This window comes from Canis lupus, chromosome 10 (assembly GCF_048164855.1).
Source record: "Canis lupus baileyi chromosome 10, mCanLup2.hap1, whole genome shotgun sequence".
Classification (NCBI taxonomy): domain Eukaryota; kingdom Metazoa; phylum Chordata; class Mammalia; order Carnivora; family Canidae; genus Canis; species Canis lupus.
The window spans coordinates 57,975,055-57,998,879 of record NC_132847.1 but is presented as its reverse complement, the minus strand read 5'-3'; the positions used below and the strand labels follow the sequence as shown (position 1 = coordinate 57,998,879).

General features: G+C 41.4%; 1 protein-coding gene across 2 annotated transcripts in view; it reads right to left on the bottom strand.

The window, feature by feature from the left end:
• Positions 1-13,662, bottom strand: part of TGFBR1 (transforming growth factor beta receptor 1) — a 58,801-nt gene extending 45,139 nt beyond the window's left edge. For both annotated transcript variants that reach the window (XM_072842081.1, XM_072842082.1), the window contains exon 1: positions 13,506-13,662. In XM_072842081.1, the coding sequence (XP_072698182.1) occupies positions 13,506-13,593 (88 nt within the window). In that variant the 5' untranslated portion in view covers positions 13,594-13,662. The remainder of the gene's footprint in view (positions 1-13,505) is intronic.
• Between the last annotated feature and the right edge of the window lie 10,163 nt (positions 13,663-23,825).

Below are 23,825 nucleotides of genomic sequence, written 5' to 3'. Positions count from 1 at the left end.
AGTTGCATAAAAATTCATGACGTCTTGAGAGATGGTACTTCATCAATATAAAATACACCTTTCTTCCATTTAATGTTTTTGTAGCTTGAATTTCATCAGGTATTCACCTTTTTGGAGTCAGATGTGCTTTTTTTTATTCTACTATTTTTTTTTTATTTTATTTATTTATTCATGAGATGCAGAGAGAGAGAGAGAGGCAGAGACATAGGCAGAGGGAGAAGCAGGCTCCATGCAGGGAGCCCAATGTGGGACTCAATCCCAGGACTCTGGGATCACACCCTGAGCCAAAGGCAGACGCTTAACTGCTGCTGAGCCACCCAGGTTTTAGCTAAATTCATTGAGTTTTTGCTTTGAAAAGGGATGGGAATGACATAATAGTAGAATAGCCATCCCTATTCTACTATTTTCAATATTTTTATGTCATTTTAGATGTCTTTTGAAAAAAAAAAAAAAAAGCTAAGTTTGCGTGTCTCTGCGTGCATATTAATCCAACCTAAGAATCTGACTTTTCAACAGGGAAATTCAACTCTTCATATTTAATTAAGTATTTATGGACTTATGACTGCCATATATTTACCATTAACTTTTTTAACTTAGGTTTTATTTTTATTAAATTTATTTATGTATAGAGTTAAGGTATCAAATAGTTCTACAAGACTGTTACCAAGCCTAACAAAAAAAAGATAGCAGCTCCCCAACACCCAGCCCTTCCTATTTCCTGCTCCACAGAAGCAATCACACTTTATACTTCATTGAGTTTCTTGGTATTTAGCTTTATGTCATTCCCATCCCTTTTCAAAGCAAAAACTTAATGAATTTAGCTAAAAGCAGGATGGTAGAGACACTGCTGGAAATTTCAGACTTCGTGAACCACACATACAGTTACCACAATTATAGTTAATTTCTTGAGTTCTCCAGTCTGAAATGTTCATCTTCCTTGTCAAACAAAATGTCAAAGCAAGCAATTCAATTCTGGTTGCAGTCTCCTAGAGGAAAATAGCTAAATTAAAACAAGCAAAGACAGGAAAGCCCAGCCAAAATGGCGGGACTGTTACAGTATTTTACAATGCTCTTGCTTTTATAATATTTTATATTATTTCTTTTTTCTTTTTAAGATTTTATTTATTTATTCATGAGAGACACAGGGAGAGAGGCAGAGACATAGGCAGAGGGAGAAGCAGGTTCCTCACAGGGAGCCTGATGCAGGACCCAATCCGGGGAGTCCAGGATCACATCTAGAGCCGGAGGCAGACACTCAACCGCTGAGCCACCCAGGCGCCCCTTATATTATTTCTAATCATTAAATCCATGATCTCTTTTGGGGCATGAGGATGTAAGCATCTAGTGTTGTCTGAGCTCCTTACAGAAGAACCAATCAAAATTTTCAGACATCATGATACAAACATTCAGAGGTTTAGCACTGTGAATATGGGTTTCAAATTGCTGTTAGCATTGATGCTACCTAGCATTTCGGTTACTGAAGAAGACCTCTAGCAGGGAGTTGGTTATTAAAAGACAAGGTCCTGCCAGGGCTTGATGTTATTTAGTCTTCGGAAAACTGAAGATAACAACATAGAATTATGCTATATAGAATTATTCAGCATATGGACAGAATTAATGACATCTATTTAGAAGTCAATAATTACTAGGCCTTAGCTATGGTTTAGAATGGTTCATAGGTGATTACACCCATTTACTCCATGATACTTTTTCTCCAGTTCCAGGATCTCCAAGCTGAATTAGATGCAAGCACCCACTTGCTTAGAACAGTTATTTCCTTAGGGCACACCATCTGTTTGCAATGCCCAGCTAATAGTGAGTCTGTTGCTCCTGGAAGAATATCCCCTAAGGTTTCTGCCTGACTCCTAAATTCAAATTTATTGGAATTCCTCCTTCTTTCCTCTTTTCCTCCTATAAGGCAAGGGAAAGCTAGATCTGACAAATGATCAATGAGAAAGGGTGGAAAGTCCCTAGCTAAAAGAATATGTGGCCTTGTTTTCTGTTTGTTTGTTTGTTTTTAAAGAATAAAGTGGAAGAAACAATTGTGATCTTGGAAGAAAGACTACATGAGAGCAGAGAGACTCCAACTTATAAATGCATTATAAATAAGGAAGAGGAACAAAAAGTTAAAATTTACCTTGGAAAGGTAAAAGCGAAACAATGGGGGAAAAAATAGAGCATTTGTTCATAGGAAAGTGATCTACAGTGATAATTGTGTTAATTGGCTTGTTTGTTGGTAATTAGGGAATTTCAAATTTGCAATGCCTAACTATCCTTTGTAATTAGAGAGAGAGAGAGAGAAGAAAGAAAAGAAAAAGTCAAGACAGATCTGTGGTTCTTGATCCTTGAAGAATGCCAAAAAAAAAAGGGGGGGGGGCCTAGAATGTGTATCCCAAGGTGCTGAACCCTGGTTATTTTATTTCCTTTGGCTTTAACAAGTACTGCTGGTTTGTCTATATTTAGAGAGATCAGTAACAAAAACACATCTGGGATGAGGAGATACTATAGATTTTTTTCAATTATCCTCCACCAACTTTCTATTATGAAGATCTTCAAACATTCAGAAAAACTGACAACTGTGAACACCTATATACCCACCACTTAAATTCTGTAATTGTTACTATCTTGCTATATTGATTTTATTATCATTACTTATCCATCTGTTAAGGGTCTGATTTGATAGCATTTAAAAAGATCTTCCCCAAATTTAGGCAATTAAAAAAAAAAACATTCTCCCTAAGAGACTTGGGTCAGAAATGGGATGCGAAGTGAAGTTCTAAGGAGGAAGCTGGATTCCTGTTCAGTCAGTAGCTGAATTATTATCCTGAAATTATCCTGATTATCCCGAAATACCACAAACCTTCTGAAACCGTTTCCTCATCTGTAAAATAAAGCAAGACAAAATGATAATCATGATCCCCTTAGTTACAATCCTTTCTAGCCTAAAATTCTATGAAAAGCAATTTTCTTAATAACTGCCATTTACTTTTTCTGTGTTTTCTGTGTGGCAGGAAGTATGGTATAATCTCATTTAATCTTCACAGGTCCCTTAAATTTTTTGAGATACCACATTCATGAAGACTACCGACTGTTTTTAGTAGCACATAGCCACTCTGACCTATTTCTAGTTGCACTTCCCCTTCACATTTTCAGTATGTTTTACTAGCATCAATTTTGTACTCTTTGGTGGAACTAGCTGGAACCAGCACACAGAAATTATCTTTGCTCACTGAGACAAACACGAGTAAACTCCAGCCCCTGGTTTGTAATTTTTTTTCCAAATGTAAAATGAGCTAAAACAGCTAAAAGTACTTTAACTTGTTTATTTTGGTAAAATAATTACATATAATTATTGTTGAAGGAAATCTACAATACACAATCTTGGTGTTTTTATTTAAATCTGTTGCACATTGAATAACAAAATTAAAATGTCAGTTTTTCAATTGGAGAAAGTACTCAAATCAACAGCCATGTGCTAAACAAAGAGACTCAATTAGAGCACATTATGGTTCGATTTGGGAAAGAATATATCAAAGAGAAAAAAAAAAAACAAACAAAGACCATACATATATTGTCTGTGTTTTACAAATGAAAAGCCACCACGACTTTCTATCTCTATATCCTCTTCAGACTTAACTATCTCCTCCATGTTCATTGCTCTCAAATATATATCTTCACTTCTAGTAGAAAAAGCCATTTGTTTTTACTTATTTCCAAGGGAGCTATTTGTATTTCAATGCATATTTAAAGATCTTATATTGTAGAAATGTAACAGGATGCCTGCACAAGGTGTCCCAGAACTATAAATACACCCTATTATGTAATCAGTGAGGTTCACACCTAGGAAGTCTGGATGGAATGGTTATCCTGAAGCAAATGAACAAAAATAAGGTTTAGCTCTGTTGATTGGAAGGAAACACTGGAACTGCAGAATAAGAAAGGAAAGTGAATCTACTCAAGTCACAGAGATGATAAACCCAAACTCTTCACTTGATTTCCCATGCCCCTTAAACAAAGATTTCAATAATAGATTCTGCTCAAGAGCAGGGAGAAACTTCTTTTTCCCAATGAAATCAGCATGTCTCTAACCAAAGAATATCTTTCATGGTAACATATGTGGGTATTTTCTATATGAATATTGGGGTTACTATGCAACCTCCATGTGTAGGGACACACTCTCTGAATAAGTGTTGTCTCTGAAAGGAAGTCATCATTCTCAACATCCATCACCCAGAAAGGAGGCAGCCCTTCAAACAGGAAACCCAAGCAAAGACACTCTCTGGACCTTGCTGTTTTGGTCCCGTTTGAAGAAAGATAAATGCCTAGCTCTATTCACTTGTGGTGGCAGCACTCAGATAATGTCTGCCAAATGGAGACAGGCCAAAAGATAAGGACATGAGGAAAATGTCTTTGTAAGCCAGCTTGAACAGTTTCATGTTGCTTTCTCTATTCATTATCCTCCAGCTTTTAGCAAAGCTTGATTTAAACGCTGCAGCCTTACATCAGCTGTTCCACTGGCATTAGGGTAAGACTAGTGTGTCCATACTTGGATCACAGCTTTAGCATGGAGAAGAAAAATGGTAGCACACACCTCAATACATGTTGAAGAGGAAGCCTGAGAACAAGAGTCAGGGCTGAGGGCCAGCAACCCCTTACCACTTAGAGATTCTCCCTGCACTGCATCTTTGTGTCTGGGGCTCTTTATTATTAAAGAAGGTGGCAGCCTCTCATGAATGCTCAATAACAGGCAACGAGATGCAAACTATCAGGTTCCCTTATTGTTCTCACTGCCTGAAAACTCAGAGCTGACTATTGTGTTCAACTACAAAAGCTTTCCTCAGCTAGAAGTTATGGATAATTGTTCTTTCTTTTCCCCTTTTATTTATTGGTTCTTATCTTTCTGATCATTAGTTCTGGTCTTACTGCATATATTTTTATTTCAAGTTTCCCAAATCGTTTCCTGGAAAACAGCCAGAGTACACAAGCCAATCAGTGAATAAATTTTTCCCATATAATAAGAATGTTACAAAACAGTGCTCATCTCAGTCAAAGCTCTGAATGCTAGGGAGGTTGACAGCTGTATGCTGGCCTCTCTTCTACCTTATCCAGGAACCAGAGCAGATTCCCAAGAGGTCAAAGAGAGCCTGAAGGCTAATGTCCGTACAATCTGAAGATCACAAATCATTCTGAATACATACTTCTAGGGTTGGAGGGGGTAGAGGGAACAAAGCATGGACCTGCAATCCAGGAGAGAATATCTCAGTGAACTGAGCAAGGTTCCAGGCCTAAGCTAGGAGTTCAGGGTCAAATACTTCACTTACAGTGGCTTTTTAGGGCACCAGAATAAAAAGAGAGAGAATGAGGTATAAGGCAAATGTGGATAGCTGCTTCTCTGCCTAAGATTCTCTCCCATTTCTAACCATGTTGCTGCCCACTGAACAAGTCCACTTGGCTATGCTACTTTCACCTCAAACTCAGTATGTTCAAACCAGATTTCATTTCCCCTCAATCTTTCTCTCACCTAATTCATTACTAGTTAAAGGCATTATCCGGGTGTAAAAATCCTGGTCATTCTTTTTTAATTTCATGCAATCCTTAATTTTTGTACTTCAGCTTTCTATGACTAAGATCTACTGGCATTCAACAAATATTTACTGACTGCCTATGATGCACCAGGCACTTTCTATGCACTTTAAACTGCTGAACAAAACAAAAATATTCATTATCACAGAGCTTATATTCTAGTAGGAAGGAGAAAACAAAGTAAATAAGTAAATATAGGTAAGTAAATACAGGATTTCAGAAGGTAATAAATGCTACAAAAAAGAAAAAGTAGAGGGAGATAATGGCAATTTTTAAAAAGGTGGTCAGAGCAAGCATCATTGAGAAAAAGGTAACATTTGAGCAAAGATGTGGAAGAGTTGAGGGAGGAGGCTGTGCAGGAATGTAGGGAAGAGCAGAGAGGCAAAAGGACAGCCATGCAAAGGTCCTATTACCAGCTCCTCCGATTTCGTTGAAATGTCATAGAATCATCCTTCCACTCCATTCCCAATGCCATCATACAAATTCCAAAGTCTCCTAGGGAGCAAACCCTGCTCCGTTTCCTATGTGATGCAGTTAGACATTCATTTTGCAAATTAAAACCATTCACCTGATTTTTAAGGCTCATAATTCTTTGAATCCACCCTTTACATCATGAACTTCATTATTATTTCACTATTTCAGGAACTCTGCCCCTCATCCACTCTAAACTCTATCCATCCCTCAAAGCAGGACATCAATTCTTACCACTTCTATAAAGTAGTGCCTGTGGTTGCTATTATTGAATCTGAATTTATATTTTCCAAGCATCCTATTTCTTGAAAGCAAGTCAGCCTCTTTCTCTACTTCCCATTGTTTTGGTCATTACTAAATATTTGTTAAGATTAAATGAGCTTGGGGGTTCCTAGGTGGCTTACTGGTTGAACATGTCCTTTGGCTCAGGGCATGATCCCAGAGTCCTGGGATCGAGTCCCACATCAGGCTCCCCGCAGGGAGTCTGATTCTCCCTCTGCCTATGTCTCTGCTTCCCTCTGTGTGTCTCTTGTGAATAAGTAAATAAAATCTTAAAAAAAAAAAAAAAAAAGATTAAATGAGCTATTTCTTCTACAAAGCTGAAGCTCTTTGCCAACTTAAAAATACTTTTATCAAAAAAAATACTTTTACCACATTTGATAAACTACTGAAAGAAACAGAATGATTAAAAAATGGTTTTATCATATTAAGAAATGCATGGGGGGGGTAGAATAAGCCAAAGTATTCATGGTGGACAGTGATAGCTTTTTTCTTTTCTCTAATTCAAATTTTCAGCTACTTTCAGGTCTGTGCTTAGGTTACTTTGAGAAACAAAGAGCTTGCTATGAAAATATATAAATCAATACAAATAGTGAGTAATCAACTGTCATTAGGCTCATCAGAGAAATTCAAATTACCTTAAAATATAATTCAAAGACTGCAAGCATCTGAATAACCTCCAGTTGTGAAGAGGCAAACTATAATTAAAACAAGCTGAAGCAAATTCTCATGGCTAAAAAAAAAAAAAAAAAAAGAAGAAAAAGCCTTCCTCATGAAATGACCAAAACAAGGTATTTACTGTATATGAAAGCAGCATGATGTACAGGAAAGATTACACCCTCTGAAATGCTCAGGTAAAGGTTCCACCATTTATTAACATCATGACCTAAGTTTCATGGTCTGTAAAATGGAAACAGAGAAGCTCCTCTTTTTTTTTTTTTTTTTTACAAACTTTCATTAGATACAAACAAAATTCCAATTTGAACAAAAATCCTGTTAATCCTTGCTTACCCAAGCAGATGGAGTTAATGGTAATGCACAATCATTCACACTTTGGTGGTTAGACCATTGTTAGTCTACAGACCTCTATTCTATCTGAAGCAGTCTTTTAAAATAATATATTTATGATTAAAAGATGAAAGAATATTAACATCTTTGGATAGCATCTAAGAGAGTTGAAAAGAATCTTAGGTTAGAACCAAGGTCATCAAACCTATCTTTTGAGCACTGGTCACCTGGACCTAGTAACCAATGGACTATAAAAAAATCTTTGGGGGGATCCCTGAGTGGCTCAGCAGATTTGGTGCCTGCCTTCAGCCAGGGGTGTGGTCCTGGAGTCCCGGGATTGAGTCCCACGTCGGGCTCCCTGCATGGAGCCTGCTTCTCCCTCTGCCTGTGTGTCTCTGCCTCTCTCGCTGTCTGTGTCTCTCATGAATGAATGAATGAATGAATGAATGAATGAATGAATAAATAAATATTAAAAATCTTTTGGAATGGGATGTCTTGGTTCCACATTCGGTTGAGAAACAGACTTCCAGATAGATAGATAGATAGATAGATAGATAGATAGATAGATAGATAGATAAATAAATAAATAAATAAATAAATAAATAAATAAATAAATAAATAAATAAATATTAAAAATCTTTTGGAATGGGATGTCTTGGTTCCACATTCGGTTGAGAAACAGACTCCCAGTTTCAGCTCAGGTCATGATCTCCAGGTTGTGAGATGGAGCCCCATAAGGTCTGAATGAGGAGTATGCTTGGTATTCTTTCTCCTTCTCTGGCTCTGCCCTTCATGTTTGTGCTCTTTCACTTGCTCTCTCTGTCTCTAAAATAAATAAACTTTTTAAAAAATATTTTCAAAATTAAATGGTACATAAGATTTTTGTACTATTCTACAACTACCATCCAGGGTTGGTTATGAGAATTAAATGAGACAAGGCAGACAGAATAATGATTTTATTTATTCATTTATTTGAGAGAGAGAGAGAGAAAATGAGAGAGTATGAGTGCAAGAAAGGGGAAGGGCAGCAGGGGGAGGGACAGAGAATCCCAAGCAGACTCTGCACTTAGTGTCAAGCCCTACACAGTGCTCGTGCTTGTTCTCACAACCTGGACATCATGACCGGAGCCCAAACCAAGAGTCAAGGCTTAACCCACAGAGCCACCCAAGCACCCCTGGCACATTCTTATAATACATTCTTTTCAGATTGATAAAAATGGTACGTGGATCACTGAATGTTCAAGAAATGTCAAAGCGACCTGTGGGTATCCCCTGCAAGTCCTATTTTTTTTTGTTGTTAGAAATCATTTTTTATAATGCGTATTCTTGGAATGCCAAAATAAGGGACTAGCTTTACAAAAAGCCAGATCTGACTTATAAAATTGGACCCATACAAATTGAATCCAGACTTACTTACTTCACTCTCACTCTTCATTGTGTTTGAGAAAGTGTTTAAGGCAAAAAGCCTTATCCATAGGCTTTAGTGCATATCAAAAAAGGGTAACCATAAGAAACCCACCTGCATCATCTGAGCCCAAACTGGATCTATTCCAAAGTAGCAACAAGTCTTAATGTTTACGAATAATGCTTGGATTTGATATTGAGAAAATTCAGTTAAGAAAGGCATTAATCTATCCTAAGCATTGGAGTTAGGCTGGGTCAAGATAGATAGATCATAATTTTTAAGAAAATTCCAAAGGTTTTCTCAAGCTAATTCTATGGGACAAAGCATGAAAAATCCCTGAGAAACATGCCAGCATCTGCCCTCACTCAATTCCAGAAGCAGGAAGCAAAGATGTGACCCAATCACATGGTAATAAACCACAGCCCATCTGTTCAGAGAACTTGTATTATGTAAACCACAACCAAGAAAGAACAGCAAAAGGCAGGCTGTTTGTTGACATGAGCAGGGGGCTCTGTGATTTGAAGAGACATGTTCTCACATCAAAAGGGCCATCCATAAAATAATGGCACTTTCAAAATCCACGTCATTAGAAATGAACGTATCTGATGCACTACAAAGGTACTACCAGAATGGTGTTGGGTTCAGATTAAATGTTTCAACGGGCCTAGAAGAATTTTTCAGCAAAGGTCTTCTCCACATAAGCAGCCCTCCCCAGAGGAACAGATTTATCTCCCACTCAATTACTTTGATCATGTCAATTCCCTATTTAATTTCAACAACAAAGTACATCATCTAAAATTCTAAATCTAGACCATGTAACTGTAAGGCCTTTAAATGCATCCATTTTAACTAAACCCCAGTTTCACCGTCTTACAAACTACTAAATAAAGCCTCCTCTTCTCAATCAATAAGCTCTATATCAGGTCTTTTAATCAGCAATATAAAAAAGACATTGACTTTCTCTTGAGGACGTTTTAACCACCACCACCACCACCACAACCACCACCACCACCACCACCCCCCCCCGCCCACAGTACATCAGAAGTCACTTTTCATAAGTTCTGTGAAATTCAAGATAACTTCACTTAGGTAAGTCACTCCATTAACCCTCCCCCCCCCAAGTCCTTCACATTTTTTTAAAAGCACAAGATTTGGAATGAGATAAATTCTTGTCTTAGTTCTGCTTGACCCTGAGAAATTCACCTAACCCCTGATGTCATTTTTTTCCCTTGTAAACTGAAGTAACTTAGAACTTTCACCATTAGAATGTCTACCCCTGGCAGGCAGCCCATAGTATTTTCCCCTTATTCATCCCACTTAGATTACCTTTCTATTTTGTTTCTTGTCATGTATTACAGAGCTTTCAGAACTGGGGTAAAGAAATAGTGGTTAATATACATCCAAAACCCATACTATAGAATTAGGAACTTAACTCTAAAGAGGAACTTGGCAGCCAATCAATAAAAGTTTTGGTTCCTGCCCTAGACTAGGCCTCAGGACAGCTTACCACTCATCAAATCCCACTCTCTGCCCATTTGAATTCAAGCTACCTTCAAAGTCAGTTTAAATCCTAAAGTCCCAGAAAGCCTCGCCCAATCACTTCAGCCTATATTAATCATTTCCCTCTTGGACCGCTCATGCCTCCCTGTAAGGGTGATCTTAAAAATATTTAACAACTGGCTCCACATTGCTACCAGCCAATCAGAAAGGATGTTTGATCAATCAAAATTCACACAGCCCAGTGGAAATTGCTGGTTGAACATTAGTCCTACCTATTATTATCAATACAAAATAGCAACCTCAAACTGGAATACAACTTTCTCATTTGATCTTTAAGATCTCATGAATTAGGAAAAGTAGGTATCATCCAGATTTTCTGCATAACTAGAAGTGAAGTTGGGACTAATAACCAAATCGAATAACCAATTGTGTCTTTCATCATATTATACAATTTTCCCATATTACATACATGGAATTGTCAATTAATATTGCATAAACTGCACTTATATAAAGCAGTATAAATACTCAAGGAATGCTCAGTCAAATGGAATTCCTTTAATCAACGAGTATTTAAGCAAACAATATAAAACACAGCGCTAGGCTCTGAAAGTATAAAGGAATAAAAGGCATAACCTTTGCCCTCTGGGTACCATTCCAAAGTACAGATAAATAACAGTGCGAGATGGTAGAAATAAACAATACAAACAATACAAACTGTAAGCGCTATACATACAGTTCAGGGAAATAAAGAGTTCAGGAACTAAACCAGTACATGAAGCCAAAACTGAGAACTTCTCACTCCCAAAAGGGGCAAAAGGAAGTATGTAGTTAGAAGGCTAAAAAGTCAGGAGTCAGTGGAAAAACAGAAATCGCTGGAACTGGAGGTTTAGAGTAATAAGAAGTGAGATTTTTGGTTGAATACTCAGAAATGGCCCTAATCATAAGCCTTAAGTGTTGCTGAATACAAATGGAAACTCTTATAAACCCTTTGTGAGAATGGCTGTGGAAGATTAGTTTGGCCATAACCTACAGAAAAGTCTAGATGAGAGAAACTGGAAAGCAAACAGATTCAAGGGATAACAGGACACTAAACTGATGGCTGTATACAAAGAAAGGAAGAGACATTCAAGAGGCATTGATATAAAGAAGAGTTGGGCTCTACGCATGTTATCAAAGAAAAAACTTACATGATGGCAGAAAGGAAACCAGATTCTCACATGAGATATCCATGTAGACATCTGGTACGGTACTAATCTGTGTACTAAGGCCAGAGAACCAATTTCTCCAGAGAAATCTATGTTAGAGAAGCTGGTCAGAGGGAAACAAAACCGATACCCAGACAATAAGGAACAACTGCAAGGTCTTAAAAAGGAAGGCAAATTATAAATTTAAAATTGCACTTGACCTTCTTTAGAATATATGAATGATCAACATCAACATAACCAGCAAATGTGGGCAGGCCAGTTGAGGTAATGTAGGCTTAAGAATAACAGCACCTGGATCAACTCTGTATTGTATACATGCCACTGTAGTCTGTAAGCTCCTCCCCAGCACGGGTTGAGCAATGTTCTGTGCAGCAATTAAGTCCAACACTGTTCCTTGAATACAGGAACACTTAGTGTGCTAGGCTACAAAGAGGGAACTATGCTATTCTAGTTAACAGTGGTGTAGAAATGCTACTTTTGCTTGATACACGAACTACTGATTCTCCCACCTGCCCCTAATATACCTTGCCCCCACGCCCTAGGCCAATGTCAAAAATCCACGGTTTCCTCTAACCCAGGCCTAGTATGAAGGGACTCCAGGAATGTACTGGGAAGTCAACCTCATTTTCATATTGTGAGGGTAAAATCAAAAAGTGAACAGTAAAGACCAACTGCTCATTAGTGAACGTGAAAAGAAACACGGGCTGTGCCAGACGAGTATATACATTAAGGTGTATAGGTTTTGGAAACACTGGACTCTGGGTGCAAATCCTAACTCCAGTCCTTAGTCATGGAGTACTTAACCTGTTCAAAGCTCAGTCTTCTCATCTATAAAATGGGGCAAATGCCACTAGGAGGGTTTCACGGTCAGCATTAGATAACGCACTTCGGTGTACTTCGCGCATCTACACCATGGTGAAGCTCTTCACAGACAGTAGTAACTAGTGGCAGTCTCATTCTTGGAGTTCTTTGTTTTTTAAACATTTGGTATTCAATTTTAGAAACAGAAATGTACTTTCACTGTAATTTAGTTTCTAACACTGAGGATCTATATTTTAGTTTCTAGTATTTTAGTCTGGATGCTAACGGTTTTTCTCTCTCCCACGGAGGCTTGTCAGGACACCACGTACCCCATCCTGATTTAACCCTTTTGGAAAACGGAGCAAACGTTCTCCCTGGAACACCAACCGCACGGAGGGACTCCGGATTCGAAACTACTGTCACTCGAGAAAAGGAACATCACCGGCGACGTTCCTTCGAGGAAATAAAAGCGTTCGATCAATCCGGAGAGTCCTTCCCATTCAAACGTTCCGAACCCCGCAGAGTGAGCAAAACGTTCAAGTTTCTACTACGAAAAACAATCTGTAGCCTCCTGGTTACTGGATGCACTTCAACGCTCCCCAGACGCACGGAAGAAACGTTCCGCACATCCTCGTGCCTCCTCCTTCTCACACAAAGCTTGGAGGCTCCCCTTCCGAAGCCGCCCCGGCTGGAAAAGGAGCCCCCGGGGCGGGCGGGGGGGGGGCGGCGGCCCTGTGACCCCGGGTCTCCACCGCACACCGCCCCCCCCGCCGCTCCCCTACCCCGCCCGGGAGCCCCGGGAGCCCCGCGCCCCCTCCCGCTCCGGGCGGGGCGCCCCGCCTCCGCCGGGCCCGGCCAGACAGACGCACACCCCCGGGCGCTCGGCCCGCGCCCCCTCGCTCCTCGGAAGGCAGCCCCGGCCGCCGAGCGCTCCGCCCCGTCGACGCCGCCCCCCCGCGGCCCGGAGCCCGGAGCAGGGGCGACCGCCGGCGGCCGGGCACGTCCACGCGCGCTCGGACACACGCCCCCGCCCCGCCCCGCCCCGCCCGCGCTCCCCGCCCGCGCCTCGCGTGGCGGCCGCCAGGCCAGGCCAGCCCGGCCCTGCCCCGGCCCCGGCCCCGGCCCCGGCCCCGCGCCGCCACCTGCGCCCCCGGCCCCGCGCCATGTTTGAGAAAGAGAGGGAGCGAGCCAGAGGCCGGGCCCGGCCCGCGCGCCCCGCAGCCGCCCGCCAGCCCCGCCGCGCCGCCGCTCACCCGTCGCCCCCGGGACCAGCGTCGCCGCCGCTGCCGCCAGCACGAGGAGGAGCAGCCGGGGGCGCGGAGCAGCGGCCGCCGCCCCCATGGTCCCGCCGCCACCGCCTGTGGCCCGGTCCGGCCCGGCCGCCGCCTCGCCTCAGCAAGCCTCGCCTCGCCCCACCTCCCGCCGCCGCGGCGGCCTCGCTCCGGCCCTTTGTAACTGCTCCGGGGCTGCGCGTCCATTGGCTGCCGGGCTCCCGCCGGCCCCGCCTCCCGGCGCTCCGCGAGCGGCCGAGCGGGACCCCGCCCGGAGCCCCGCCCACCGGCCCGCCGGACAGCCAATCCGCAGCCGCGGGCGCCGGCCTCTGGCCACGCCCCCAGGCTCCCCGGGGGCCGTGCTGCCAGACCCCTGCCCCAGCCAGAGCCGCCCCCGGCTGCGCGGAGGCCGGGCCGGGGGCAGGGTGTGGGGCGCCCCGGCCTGGGCCAGCCTCCGGCCGCGGACGCCGGGGGTCGCGCCACAGGGGTGTCTGGCAGTGAGGCGCCTTCGGGAAGAGGCTGTGGCCGCGCGACGCTCTTCCAACCTCTCCAAGCGCGTAAGATCCAGCACTGACCCCGACCCCATCCACAGCCCCGCACCCGCGTCCCCAACACCTGCACCCAGATCCGCGGGGTCGTCGGGCAGGCTTCAACTTCCACTTCCCAGACCCACGCCTCAACTTTCGATATCCGCCCCGCCGCCCGGAAAAATCTTGCCTCGGTGCCTTCCACGGACGCCTCAGTCTCCCGCCTACCCCCGCCCGTCCGCGCCCCCGCCGTCGGCGTCTGACCCCAACCACACTCCAGGCCCCGAAAGTCCTCAAATCCCGGCCTCAGGCCTCGGATCCTGAGGTCGGACACGCCCCCTCCTCCCTCAGCCCCTCAGCCCCCCCCCGCCCCCCCCGCAGCCTCTCTCCCTCCGGAACTCCGAGCAGACCCAGCACCCGGCTCCAAACCACACTCCCTCCTTCTGACCCCTTCCGGATCCAGGTGGGAAAAGGAAAAGGAAGGTCCCCACCACCCCCTCACCACACCCCCCCGCCCCAGAGGACGAGGATTCCCCTTCTTGGCTCGCAGCACTCCTCCCCTGGCGGAGGGGGAGCAGTCAATACTTTGACTTGCCTCTGACACGCCTGCACAATAATTCTGAGGTGTCACTAGAAACCCAAATAAACTCGGCTACGTTTTCATTCTGAATTCCTAATTTACTGTGAGACGCTCCACCCACCTTCCCTCTGGGACACCAAAATGAGCTCCAGATTTGTAATTCTTCCTGTCAGACTAGTCCTCTCTTCAGACACAAACACAGCCGAGGAGGCTGTGTTCCACAGAACAGAGAACATTTTTCCACAGAACCTTTTAAGGAGAAAATTTTATTTTCTGTGTGATCTGAGCTTGGAATCAGATAAACCTTGGTCGCAGAAATCACAGTCACCGCCCCCCACCCCCAGCCCCAGCATCGATTCCTAAATCACTGCGGGGCTGCTCTTCCCTGAGCACTTCACCTGCCTCTGAAGACTTCCCTCTCGGGCTGTGAGAGGGCTGGGTGGGGGTCTCGGAGCTGGCATCTGGGACCTGCCTGCCTCTTCCCCTCCTGGGTAGGACCCTTATTTGAACAAGTCAGTCAACCTTACGGAGTCTCCCTGTCGTCATCTGGAACGTGGAAATAAGATCTCCCTCCCAAGGTCAGTGAAAGGATATGAGATTTGGGGGTTCCTCCTCCCCCCTCTTTCAAGTGCTACTTGTAGGCCCTCCCTCCAGACACTCCCATCTCCTCCCTGGACAGGTGAGCCCCTGGGTATACACTGAACTGCCTACCTAGGGATGCAGCTGCTACCAAAAACATGGCACAGCCTGCTCTCTTGGGCTGCTGGAGACCAGCAGTGACAAGCTCTCCTCTTGCTCCTGGCCGCTGGCTGACCAAGCAAGCAAAAACTACTTCCGGCGGGTGCCAGGCCCAATCTGCTCTAATCTTTTCAGTGGAGATGTGGAGGGCAAGTCAGAGTCTTGTGAGACCTGACGTCTATAGACTTTTTTCACTGCTCTAATTCTCAGTGTCTTTCATGAGAGCCCAGAAGATATTTATTGTATGAACGAATGAATGAATGAATGAATGAATGAATTGCCTCAGACAAGCGAAGTGTCTTCCTCTCATCAGGTTCTCTCATTAGATTCTTCATCTCTAGGGGCCCATGGGTGGCTTAGTGGTTGAGCATCTTCCTTTAACTCAGATCATGATTCCAGGATCCTGGGATCAAGTCCCACATCAGGCTCCCTGCAGGGAGCCTGCTTCTCTTTCTGCCTGTGTCTCTGCCTCTGTGTCTCTCATGAATAAATAAATAAAATCTTAAAAAGAAAAAAGATTCTACATCTCTAAAATGAAATATTATACCTACCCCATTTATAAATAAAAGGGATTGAATCACATGTCTTGGGCCCCTTAGATGATGTAATGTGTCTGGAACAGTGTCTAGAACATAGTAAATACACTTTTTTAAAATATAGTAAATATTTAGTTAATGCCATTTCCTTTGCCCAGCCCCTTCAGGCTCTGTTTGATTCTAATCAGCATTCATGTTCTGTTAACCTGTGCCTTCGCCTTACAGAAGCTCAGTTCATCAGCCTTGGTTATCTTCTATGACACACTTCCAGTTCTTAACATTTTCCATGGAATTGAGTGTCTTCATTAGAACACTGAGGAACAGGAAGGAGAAACAGACTATTTTTAAATTTTATTTTCCTGATATTAGGAAGAAATTTCCATGAGCCACAGATCCATAAATAAACTACATTGGAATGGAACAATAAATTACAAGTTCAAAATCATGGTTCTCAAACTTTAAAACGAGTCCAAATTGGCTGGAAAGTTTTTTAAAATGCAGATTGCTGAGCATCAGCCCTAGAGAGTCTGCATCCGTTCATCTGATAGAAGTCCAGGACTCTGCAATTTGTAATAGAGACCCCAGGTGATTTTGTTGCGGGTGTCACCAGGCCACACTTCAAAAGACACTAGTTTAGAAAGTGTTACCTTGAAATTCAGTAAATAAAAATGCACATACTTATTTCACCTTTTGAGAAAGGGAGGGCAATGGGAAGAAGCCTCTGGCTTTGGAGGCCTAGCTGGTATTCTGGCTCTACCCTTTTCTAGATGTAGGATCTGTGCACGCTACTTGATTTCTCTGAGATTTCACCTCCCGCAGTGTGAAATGGGATAATGACACTGACTCATATATTTGCTGTAAGGTCTAAATGAGCTATTGCACATGAAGAATCTATCATAAATGTTAATTCCCTTCATAGTCTCTACAGGCTTTGAAAAAGGCTTGTTTACTCCATCTTGATTTAATGGGGAAGAAACGGAGGACCAGCCCCCAGCAGGTCAGCTTCAGAGCCAGGACTAAGTGACTCTCCCTTCAGTGCCTTGTCCTCTGTACAGTGCTACCTTTCAGTCTTCATGCCAAGTACATTGTTTGCTTTTCCTTTTGGAGTACTCCCTCAAGTAAAATGTTTTCTTCCAAATGGAGAGCACAGACAGTTAGTTGCCTAAACTACATTCATTCCTACATTCACTTTGTAAACAGAATCCTCATTTCCTTTGGGAAAGCAGTTCACCTAGCTAAAAATCTTAATTTCCTAGGCACCTGGCGCCTAGATATGACCCTGTGACAGAGATCTGGCCAGTGAAATATAAGAAGTCTACCAGGTAGAGCTTGTTGGGAAGATACTGTTTTCCCTATAAAGAAGAGATAGACCCATCACATCCTCACCTTCTTTCCATCGGGAATATAGTTGTGATGCCCAGAGGAATAGCAGCCATTCTGTGAGCATAAGGATGGTGGCCATAACTAGGAATAGTATAGACAGAAGGTAGGAATGGATAGAGTAGAAAACTTGGAATGGAGTCTGGATCCTTGATAAACTCCTTGAGCAACTGTACCAGCTCTAAATGCTTACCACTGAAGTTCGCATTATATTAGAAAAACAAACATCTCTTTATTTTAAACCTTAAAACACTCCAATTCTGGTGGTCAATACTATCTATTGTATATTTTGTTACTATCGTATTTTCTTAAACTACGAGCTAATGTTGATTTATATTATTTTTATCTATTGCTAACTCCTGGGCTCCTAGCTGAATAACAAATCACCTCAAAACTTAGTGGCTTAGAATAATAACCATCTATTATTTCTCATGAGACTGTGGATAGGCTGGGCTGTTTTTCTTGGTCTAGGCCAATTGAAGCTGATCACAGTTGAGCTTGCATATGAGGCTGGTCAACTGGGAGCTGAACAGATCTATAATGGTTGAGTTCATCAGCTCCTTCATGTGGTTTTTCACTCTCTAGCAGGCTAGCCTAGGTTTGTGAACATGACAGTTCAGGGATCCAAGATAATGAATGGCAGTTTCCAACTGGCACATCGTTTCTGCCACATATCATTGGTTTGGGCATGAATTAGGCCAAACCCAAATTCAGAATAGAGAAGTAGAGTCCACCTCTTGCTAAAAGGAACAACATCACATTGCAAAGGGAGGGACGTAGATACCAAGAGAGACCTAAGTGTGGCCATTTTTGCAAACACTTTTTATCACTTTTTCTGATCTTCATTTTTTTTAATCCCTAGATTTTCCAGCTCAAATCATTTTAATTCCACCTGAAGTACATCCTTTGGAATTCCCTTTAGAGAGAGTTGACTCAGTAGCAAACAATTTCAGTTTTTGTCTGCCCAAGATGACAATATTTAATCCGTAGTTTTGGACAGTGTTTTCACTGGCTACAGGTTTCCAGACTGGCAATCGTTTTTTTTTTCTCAACAATCAAAACTATCATTCCACTGTCTCCGGCTTCCATTGTTGTTTGAAATCGGGTATTAGTCTATTTCTCTTTTGTAGGTAATTGGTCTTTTCTGTCTTCTTTTTAACAGACTTTATTTTTTATAAATAAAAATATTTATAAATTTTATAAAAAAATAAATAAAATATTTATAAAATAAAAAATAAATAAAATATTTATTTTTTAGGTTCACAGCAAAATTGAGCATAAATTACATAGAGTTCCCATATATTCCCTGTCCCTGCCCAGGCACAGCCTCTCCCACTATTAATATTCCCCATCAGAGTGGTTGGTTTGTTATAATCAATGAACCTGCCCTGACATATCATTATCACCCAAAGTCCATAATTTACATTAGAATCCACTTTTTGTGTTGTATATTCTATGGGTTTTCACAAAGGTTTAATGACATACATCTACCGCTCTAGTATCATACACAGTAGTTTCACTGCCCTAAAAATCCTCTATGCTCAGCCTACTCATCTTTCCCGCCCCCTAACCCTTGGCACCCACTGATTTTTTTCCTGTCACCATAATTTTGCCTTTTCCAGAATGTCATATAGTCAAAATTGTACTGTAGCCTTTTAAGATTGGCTTCTTTCACTTAGTAATATGCATTTAAGTTTCCTCCCTATCTTTTCATGGCTTGATGGTTCATTTCTTTTAGCGCTGAATAATATTCCGTTACATAGAGTTTATTTATCCATTCACCCCCTGAAAGATATCTTGGTTGCTTCCAAGTTTGGGCAATTATGGATGAAATGCTATAAACATCCCTGTGCAGGTTTTTGTGTGGACATAAGTTTTCAGCTCATTTGGGTAAATACCAAGGAGCATGATTGCTGGATCATATGATAAGAGTATGTTTAGCTTTGTAAGAAACTGCCAAACTATCTTCCAAAGCGGCTGTACCATTTTGCATTCCCACTAGCAGTGAATGAGAGTCCTGTTGCTCCATATCTGGCTGCTTTTATTTTATTGAATTTTTCATCTCTACAAGTTTCATTTGGTTCTTTTAAAAATCTTCATTTCTCCTCTCATCATGTCTACATTTTTCTTTATATCCCTAAACATATGAAGCATATTTATAATAGCTGTTTTAATGTACTTGTGGGATAATTCCATCTACTCTGTCATTTCTGGGTCTGTTTCTGTTTACTGATATTTTAGGCTCACATTTTCCTGCTGCTTCTTATGTCTAGTAACTTTTTTATTGGATGCCAGACATTGTAAATTTTAGGGTATGGAGCGCTTTATTTTCCTGAAGAGTCTTGAACTTTTTCTGACAGTGAGTTAAGTTACTTGCAGATTAGTTTCATCCTTTTGAGGCTTATGTTAAAACTCCTTTAGGACAAGTCTAAAATAACCATTATTTTAAGACTAATTTTGCATCACCTGTCAGGTATGTTCTTTCTGGGATCTCTCTGTTAAATCCTCTGTATAGTCCACAAGGTCTCTCCACTCTGGCTAGAGAGGATTCAAATGATTTCTGAGCTGGTCTGAACTCTGAAAATCTGTTTTATAGCTTCGCGGTATTTTTTTGTTTGTTTGTTTCCTCCAGAGTTGTTCTTGCCAGTCTCGTGAGGTTTCACTCTCTGCATGCATAGATTAGTATTCAGACAAGAGTCCAAAGGACCCCAATATGGATTTCTCAAAATCTCTGCAGAAGTCCTTCCTCTTGGGTGCCTGGGTGGCTCAGTTGGTTAATCGTCTGCCTTTGGCTCAGGTCATGGTCCCAGAGTTTTGGGATTGGGTTTTGGGATCGGGTCCTAGGATCAGGCTTCCTGGGATTGGGAGGCTACTTCTCCCTCTCCTTCTGCCTTCCATTCACCCTGCTTGTGTTCTCTCTCTCTTAAATAAATAAAAGAAAGAAAAAAAAGAGAGAGAAGGAAGGAAGGAAGGAAGGAAGGAAGGAAGGAAGGAAGGAAGGAAGGAAGGAAGGAAGGAAGGAAGAAGGAAGAAAGAAAGAAAGAAAGAAAGAAAGAAAGAAAGAAAGAAAGAAAGAAAGAAAGAAAGAAAGAAAGAAAGAAAGAAAGAAAGAAAGGAAGAAAGAAAGAAGGAAGGAAGGAAGGAAGGAAGGAAGGAAGGAAGGAAGGAAGGAAGGAAAGAAAGAAAAGAAAGAAACTCTTTCCTCTCCAGCTGCAGGCTCCCTGAGCACTGATCTTGGTCTCAAGTCAGAGGAAATGCTGAGCATCTGTGTTTGTTATTTATTTGCATATCATCTTCTGTGAAGTGCCTGTCCAAGTCTTTTGCTCAAGTCTCATATGAATGATTTATAGGAGTTACCTGTACAATCTGGATATAAGTCTGTTGCCAAATGTGTGTCTGGTAAATATTTTTGTTCTGTTATTTTTATTAATGTTATTTTTAAAGAGTAGTAGTTTTAATTGTTTTTCTTTACAGTTAGTTCTTTTTGTGTCCTGTCTAGAGAAAAAAATGCCTACCCTCAACCATAGATATTCCTCTACATGTTCTTCTATTTGCTTTAAAGTTTTGGCTTTTACATTTAAGTACTTAAGCCACCCTGAATTAGGTCTTGTATAAGATGTGAGGTATGAGTCAAGGTTTAATTTTTTCTGTACTGACATTCAGTTGATCCAGTATGATTTACTGAAAAACCTTTTCTTTCCTTTTTAAACTATGTTGGTGCTTTTGTCAAAAATTATTTGACTGAATGTTTGCAGGCTTATTTCTGGACTCTCTTTTCTTTTACATTGGTCTAATTGTCTATCTTAATGCCAGTATCACTGTCTGGATTACTGTACTTTATGGTAAGTTTTAAAGTCATGTGGAGTTTGCCTCCCAACTTTGTTCTTTTCCTACGTTGTTTCTAGCCAAATTTTTAAGTTATGGTAAATAGAATTTATTTTTAAATTTCACTTTCTAACTGTGTTTCCACTAAGTTTTCTAAAATTTTTAATTTTAACTCCAGTGTATTTAACACATTGTTCTATTAGTTTCAGGTGTGTGATATAGTAATGCAACAATTCTCTACTCAGTGCTCATCATAAGTGTACTCTTAATCCTCTTCACCTATTTCACTCAACCCCACCCACTTCCCCTCTGATGACTATTTTGTTTTCTATAGTTAAGAGCCTATTTCTTGGTTTGTCTCTCTTTTTCTTTGCTCGTTTGTTTTGTTTCTTAAATTCTACATATGATTGAAATCATATGGTATTTGTCTTTCTCTGACCGCTTACTTCACTTAGCATAATACCCTCTAGGTTCATCCATGTTGTTGCAAATGGAAAGATTTCATTCTTTTTTATAACTGAGTAATATTCCAACACACACACACACACAACACACATACATATCTACATCTTCTTTATCCATTCATCTATCAATAGACACTTGGGCTGCTTGCACGATTTGGCTATTGTACATAATGCTGCAATAAACACAGGGGTGCATGTATCCCTTTGAATTAGTGTTTTTTGTATTTGGGGCGTAAATACCCAGTAGTGCAATTACTAGGTCATAGGGAAGTTCTATTTTTAACTTTTTGAGGAACCTCTATACTGTTTTCCACAGTGATTGCACCAATTTGCATTCCCACTAACAGTGCAAGAGGGTTCCTTTTTCTCCACATCCTTGACAACACCTGTTGTTTTCTTCTGTTGTTGATTTTAGCCATCCTGACAGGTGTGAGGTGATACCTCATTGTGGTTTTGATTTGCACTACCCCGATGATGAGTAATGTTGAGCATCTTTTGACATGTCTGTTGGCCATCTGGTTATCTTGTCTGGAGAAATATCTGTTCATGTCTTCTGCCCATTTTTAATTGGATTGTTTATTTGTTGGAAGGTTGAGTTGTTTAAGTTCTTAAATATTTTGGATACTGACCCTTTATCAGATATGTGATTTGCATATATCTTCTCCCTTTCTGTAGAATGTTTTCTAGTTTAGTTGATTGTTTCCTTTGCTGTGCAGAAGCTTTTTATTTTGGTGTAGTCCCCATCAAATTTGGGGGGCTATTTTTGCTTTTGTTTTCCTTGCTTCAGAAGATCTATCTAGAAAAATGTTGCTATAGCTGATGTCAGAGAAATTACTGCCTTTGCTTAAAGGCAGAAATTAAAAAATCTTCTGGATTTTTATGGTTTCAGGTTAGGTCATTAATCCACTTTGAGTTTATTTTTGTGTGTAGTGTGAGAAAGTGGTCCAGTTTCATTCTTTCACATGTGGTTGTCCAGTTTTCCCCACAACATTTGTTGAAGAGACTATCTTTTTCCTGTTGCATTCTTGCCTTCTTTGATGAAGAGTGATTGTCCACATAATTATAGGTTTATTTCTAGGCTCTCTATTATGTTCTATTGATCTATGCGTCTCCTTTTGTGCCAGTACCACATTGTTTTAATTATTACAGCTTTGGAGTATATCTTGATACCTAGAATTATGATACCTCCAGTTTTGTTCTTTTTATTTAATTTTTTAACAGTTTCTTTCTAAGGATTTTATTTTATTTATTTGAGAGAGAGAGAACATGAGTAGGGGAAGGGGCAGAGAGAGAAGGAGAAGCAGACTCCTCACTGAGCAGGAAGCCTGATGTGGGGTTTGATCCTAAGGCCCTGAGATCACAACTTGAGCCCAAGGCAGATGCTTAACCAACTGGAGCTACCCAGGCACCCCAACAGTTTTGTTCTTTTTATTTATTTTTAAAGATTTTATGTATTCATTCATGAGAGACACACACAAAAAGGCACAGACACAAGCAGAAGCAGGCTCCATGCAGGGAGCCTGACGTGGGACTTGATCCCAGGTCTCCATGATCACACCCTGGGCTGAAGGCGGCGCCAAACCGCTGAGCCACCTGGGCTGCTGAGTTTTGTTCTTTTTAAAGATTGCTTTCAGGGCACCTGGGTGGCTCAGTCAGTTAAGCATCTGCCTTTGGTTCAGGCCATGATCCCAGGGTCCTGGGATCAAACCCCATGTTGGGCTCCCTGCTTAGCGGGGAATTTGCTTCTCCCCTTCCCTCTGCCTATCACTCCTCTGCTTGTGTTCTCCATCAAACAAATAAATTAAAAATATTTTTAAAATTGCTTTGGCTATTCAGGGTCTTTTGTAGTTCCATACAAAATTTGGAGTTGTTTTTCTTAATTCTGTGTAAAATGCGATTTTGATCACGTTTATGATTTTGATAGGGATTGCATTAAATGTTAGATTGCTTTGGGTAGTATGGACATTTTAACAATATTTGTCCTTCCAATCTATGAGCATGGAATGTCTTTCCATTTCTTTGTGTTGTGTTCAACCTTTTTCATCAGTGTTTTATAGTTTTCAGAGTACAGGTCTTTCATCTCCTTGGTTAAGTTTATTTCTAGATATTTTATTATTTTTGGTACAATTGTAAATGGGATTATTTTCTTAATTTCTCCTTTTGCTATTTCATTATTAGTGCATAGTGTATAAAGATGCAATGGATTTCTGTATATTGATTTTGTATCCTGCCACTTTACTGAATTTATTTAT